At 38.7% G+C, this 6,000-nt stretch overlaps 1 protein-coding gene across 1 annotated transcript in view; it reads left to right on the top strand.

The window, feature by feature from the left end:
• ift74 (intraflagellar transport 74) overlaps positions 1-5,521 on the top strand; it is a 19,221-nt gene extending 13,700 nt beyond the window's left edge. The window contains exons 17-20 of the mRNA XM_052555817.1: positions 399-562; positions 2,379-2,504; positions 4,820-4,880; positions 4,966-5,521. Coding sequence (XP_052411777.1) covers positions 399-562; positions 2,379-2,504; positions 4,820-4,880; positions 4,966-5,075 — 461 coding nt within the window. The 3' untranslated portion in view covers positions 5,076-5,521. The remainder of the gene's footprint in view (positions 1-398; positions 563-2,378; positions 2,505-4,819; positions 4,881-4,965) is intronic.
• The last annotated feature ends 479 nt before the right edge of the window (positions 5,522-6,000 follow it).

Raw genomic sequence — 6,000 nt, 5'->3', positions numbered from 1 at the left:
CTTCATGTGGCACAGAAATGATCATGGAAATAAGCCAAAGTCATCATGTTAAAAGACACCTACTGAGTAAAGCTTCATGATGTTTGCTGTCGATTTAATGACTTAATTATACAAGGGTTAATTGTCTTCTGTAGAGCTGCTTTACTGCAGATTTGGATTTGTCTCATGTTTAATGAAGTTTGTGTCACTGATTGTTATTTTCCTGTGTATTACTGTGATGTTGTGAAATGACGTGTAATGTGTGGAGTGCTATAGAGAGTGAATAGAGGTGACTCCATATGTGTCTGTAATGACACCCCAATGATAAACAGCAGCTATACACAGCCCAAATACAGCGTTTATATTAGAAAGGCTGATGTATTGTGACGTGTGTTTGTATGGTGTGCTTTTTCATGCAGAAAGTGAGCGTCTAAAGCAAGATCTGCTGAAAGTGGAGCAGCTGGAAAGCAAAGTGAGCGCAGAGCTGCAAACTCTGAGAGATCAGCTCAAGCTCATGACACGAGAGATCCACACATACAGAGATCTGGACGCTCTCAAAGCTGCTGGAGAGGACCGCAAGAAGGTCAGGAGTCCACCGTTTACACACTCAGCAGCTCTGTTAGTTTCAAGGGCTCATATGATGCTGCTAAAAGAACATTGTGTATTTGGTGTAATGAAATGTGTTTATGCAGTTTAAAGGTTCAAAAAACATATTATTTCTTCCACATACTGTACATTACTTGTTTCTCCTCTATGCCCAAAAAGCTCATCGTTCTGAAAAGTGAGGTGTGCTCTGATTGGCCAGGTATTCAGTGCGTTGTGATTGGCCGAATACCTCAAGCATGTGACAGAAATGTGATCTGTGATGTGTGTCCTGGTCAGAACACCAGCGAGACAGGACAAAAACAATTCAACTTATTACAAATGAGGCATTTGCTTCATCCAGTGGGGACATAATTACTGATTATAATGACTTATACTGTGTTTTAACACGTTGTGTAGCATCACACCACATAAACATAAACCATGTCTGCATTTGTGATCAGAGAAGCATCAAACAACAAGCTTTACTCTGCACTTCTCAAAACTCATGTTTGAATCATCAGTGACAACTCCTTTATGAAAACATACTTACAATCTGTGAGTCAGAAGATTGTATTCTCTCCCAGGATCAGGAAACAGTCCTCTGTTTAATGCACTGCACACATCTGAATATTAGGGTTGAACTGTTCTGGAACAGTGTTGAAATACAACTTAACCACTGATATCTAGTCATGTCCTCCTTTGAAAGACCAAACAAATTAGTTTCACTTTCACAACGAAACAGTGTCTCTACGTCATGATGCCGGCGGGAACAGCGACAATAAAAGTCACGCCTTCTTTCTTTGTGTAAACATCTGGGCGGAGTTATGCAAATCTTCCCACACAGTGATGTAGAGATGTGGGGCGTGTTTAAATGAGCTGTTTTAGCGGGGGCGTGCACCACTAGATCTTATCTATTAACAGCTTGTAACACTCCAAAAAGAAAGGAAAACTTGAAATCGCATCGTATTAGCCCTTTAATAATGATTTCTGTTCACTCTGAATTATCAGTTTCCGCAAGAAAATTGTGGATTTAAACAAGCTAGACTTAAAACATGACTTAACCTTCAGTGTAGCCAATAAATGTTTAACCATCTGAAGCGATGAGGTGTGAGTTATGCTATTCTGGACTGCTGATGTGTGTCTTTGAGATCATACCATCAGTGTTTCAGCAGGAATCTGCTTCCCACTTTCCTCTCTCTGCTCTGATCTTATTCTGTCAGGAGATTTGTCTGTCAGATGCTGAAGTTCATCTGGGTGCTCCAACAGTTCAGGTTTCATGATCATGGCACCATCTTCTTCTCACGTTGTAGCATTGGTTTCTGATTAAAGTTGTAGCGGTTTCAGCTCTTTCATGGGTGCTGACTTTGTGAAATCTTTAGGGTGAATACTGAGTTTTTCTGTCTCTGTTCTCCAGTATTTCTGTGTTGTTCAGACACAATGTTTCTTAGTGTCCATTGGTATCTGTCATTAGCTTTCGGTTTTCTTCCACTGTTCTCTTCTTTGTGTCTGCAGTCATAATCATGAACGCCACAGTATTGGGCTCCTGATTAAACAGGCTTCCATGATTTACCCTTTTTAGACGTCTGACAGTCACTCAGTTCATCCATGATTTGTACTAAACTGCTGAAACCCAACTTATACAATATACAAACTAGAGAATAATGATGTTTTTTTGTTTTGTTTTTTCACTGTAGCCCATTCCATAAATTTATATGAACCCCTATACTAATGGACATGTACCATAATGTAATATAGATGTGGTGTTCCATCAGTCACTCCTCTAGTGATCGTCACTCTGGTGTTTGTCCCTTCAGAGACTGCAGGAGGATCGACGAACACTCACTCAGAGGAAGGACACACAAAAGAAGATGATACACAACATGAACGAGGAGTACGAGTCTCTTAAGAACCAGTTACAAGAGAACGAGACCCATGTGGAGGTGAGAGACGCACTCATGTCTGCATACACACTCCATTCAGCTTCAGATGTGTTAGCTGAGATTTCACAGTTTCTGTTTAACAGAGGAAATACATCTATCCAGACATTGCATTGTGTTGATAAAGACAGAGAATGATCATGATTTCATTGTGTACATCCCATAATGCCCATGCTGACTCTAGATCTGCCTCGTCTGAACGGTTCTAGATGTGATCTGCTGGGGAATAGATGAACCCTTTCTCTCAGTCACAATGCACTCAAGAAACGGCTTGTTCCAGCGCTTCTGGAGACTAAAATATTCTGTGAACGCAAACAAGTTGACCTTATCTCATCTTTAAATGGGACAATCCCATCACAAAGGACTGATTGAAAACTTTGTCATAAAACAAACCGGTTCAATTTTCAAAGGGAGTGAAATATATTTCAGTCAATATATTTTCATCATCCGTTTCGTTTTTTCGTTTTCGATCTTTGTGGAGACATCAATGTGATTTGAGATCTGTGATTGACCTGCATGTCTTAAAATACCATCCAAGACATATTTTGGCTACACAGTACTAGTGTTGTCACCGTACCAAAGTTTCAGTATTCGGTACCGATACCAGTGAAACTCCACGGTTCTCGGTACCAAAGCAAAACATGCTAATTAAAAAATACATAATTTAATCCAAACTGTGTACTTATTTAATTTTAAAGGGCTTTTAAATTTTAAAGCCAAGAATAGCAACTAAATTAGCTAAAAAATAAATAACCTTAATAAAAAATAATAACCTTTAATGAAACTTAATTTATTCCATGCTATAGCACTAGTATAAAAAAAAAAAAATCCACCACCAAACTAGATTTACATTGACAAATATTAAAATCTCTACCCCTAGTATTATATGAACGCTGCTGACTCACCATATAAAAATTATTTTCTAAATTACTTGGAACCACATTATTGACAATTCTGTGTGTCATACCCATTTTTAAAAATATCACCCTTTATTCTACAGTCAATATCCCCAACTCCTTAAAACTTTCACTACGTAAATGTGCTCTTGAATGTACTTTTAATATTATCCGAACTCATTTATTTTGAGCCTTTTGCAATTTATTCTTCATAACTTGGGAACAACTACCATAATAAAAGGAGGAAGCATAATCAAAATGAGGTTGAATCAAGGCACGTTCCAATAATTTTAAAGAGTGAATAAATGACTTTCTAGCCATACAATCGCCCGTTTATTTATTATCTATTAAACAATCCAAATAGTTTACTACAGCTTTTACCTCTAAAGCCTTACCATTTATCTTAATCAAAAAGGTATCATCCTTATTTCATTTCATTTTAGATGCAAAAGGAATGGCCTCAGTCTTTCCTGCATGTAGGGATAGTTTATTGTCTAAAAACCATTTAGACATCACCTGTAGCTGCAAAGTCATCTTTTCTTCTATGACCCCCTAATCCTGATGAGATATTAAAACTGCTGCATCATCTGCGTACAGAATAAGTTCCTTTTAAAGCATGCTGTTTTAAGATCATTTATATATAAAAGAAAAAACAAGGGACCTAAAATACTCCCTTGAGGAACTCCACAGTTAATAAATAAAGGACTAAACAAAACACCTTTAATGTCTCTGGCATCTATCATCAAGGTAGGACTGAACCCACCTAGGAGAATTCTCATCAAAACCAACTGATTTTAACTTGTACAGTAAAACTGTGTGGTCTACAGTATTGAATGCTTTCTATAGGTCCAACATAACCATTCCACGAAATGTACCATTGTCAACCACTTTCCTTATTTTATCAGTCATTTATAATATACAAGTCTCAGTTGAATGTGCCTAAAACCAGACTATAAATCATATAAAATATTGTTTTTACTAATATAATCTATAGCTGCTCACTGCTCTGTGTGTGTGTGTGTGTGTGTGTGTGTGTGTGTGTGTGTGTGTGTGTGTGTGTGTGTGTGTGTGTGTGTGTGTTCACTGCTCCGGGTGTGCGTGTTTGTTCACTGCTCCGGGTGTGTGTGTGTGTTCACTGCTCCGGGTGTGTGTGTCTGTGTGTGTGTGTGTTCTCTGCTCCGGGTGTGTGTTCACAGTGTGTGTGTGTGTGTGTGTGTTCACTGCTCCGGGTGTGTGTTCACGGTGTGTGTGTGTGTGTGTGTGTGTGTGTGTGTGTGTGTGTGTGTGTGTGTGTGTGTGTGTTCACTGCTGTGTGTGTGCACTTGGATGAGCAAAATAGAGCTAGACGCTTTTTGGTGTCATGTTAAGTTTTTCCGGTGTTTTGTGTGATAAGATACCTTGCTGTCTGTTTCCTTTTTCCAGCTGACCAACATGGAGAGGAAGTGGCAACATCTTGAGCAGAATAACTTTGTGATGAAAGAATGTATCCTTGTATCACGGGTGGATCTCTGTGAGAAGTCTACATACAGTACAGTGGATGTGTAACCCTCCTTAACTCTATTGTGCAGTCATCGCCTCCAAAGGTGTAGAGAGCGATTACCGCCCAGTGATGAAGAACGTCAACAAACAACTGCTAGAGTACAATAAGATACTGGTAGATACCCTGCAGAGAAACTGAGGAGGGGGAGCACTTCCTGTCTGCAGCAGCCCACAAACTCACTTCCTGTTCATGATGAGCTCTGATCAGCGTTCTACAGACGACTTTAGTGATTGTATTCTAGAATATGCTCCATATTTGGTTATCTCAGGTGTATCACAGTCATGTTATCGGTCAGATTCGAGTCATGTCATTAGTGTCAGTCACACAGCTAATAATTACACTGCTCTGGAATTCATGTTAGGTTTTTTTTTTTTTTTTTTTACATTAAAAGGCTGATTCTGTTAATCTTGTTACTGTAAGTGAAGCATCACTTTTTGGAGGGAAAGCTGATCTTTGATAGGTGAGGCATATACTGTAACTGTGAAGGCAGGAATCTTAGATTAAGAGCAGGAAGATGGAAATATGTTCTGTTGACTGACTTCTGTAGAAGTCGATGGACAATCCCCAATAAAAAAATGTATCAAGTGTGCTTGTGTGAGTGAGTTAGTGTACTGGTATTCACTATGGGATGAGGACCACATGTCCCCACAAGAGTAATACCAATACATTTGGACCTTGTGGGGGCATTTATTTTTTGGTCTCCATGAGGAAACAAGCGTATAAATAATACAGAATGAATTCATTTCGGAATATCTAAATATGCCTGTAGTTTTGTGTGAGGGTTAGGGGTAGAAGTAGGGTGAGAGGATAGAAAATACAGTTTGGACAGTAGGGAAACTATTACACCTTATAGAATGAACCCATAAAACAAACCAGTGCGTGTGTGGACAGACCTTTGTGCTGGTCAGCAGTATTACCCTTACATATATTAATCATCATTATAACCATAAATAACTGAAGATAAATAAAGAACAGTTTTAAGTAACACCGAGTAGTTTCGTTATGTGTGAAGGTTTTAAAAGAGTTCTAAGGGAATTATGCAAATTAAGAAAAGATTTGATGG

Source organism: Carassius gibelio, chromosome B5, assembly GCF_023724105.1.
Source record: "Carassius gibelio isolate Cgi1373 ecotype wild population from Czech Republic chromosome B5, carGib1.2-hapl.c, whole genome shotgun sequence".
NCBI classification, from domain to species: Eukaryota; Metazoa; Chordata; class Actinopteri; order Cypriniformes; family Cyprinidae; genus Carassius; species Carassius gibelio.
Note: the sequence above shows the minus strand (reverse complement) of the source record. Positions and strands in the feature narration are given on the sequence as shown.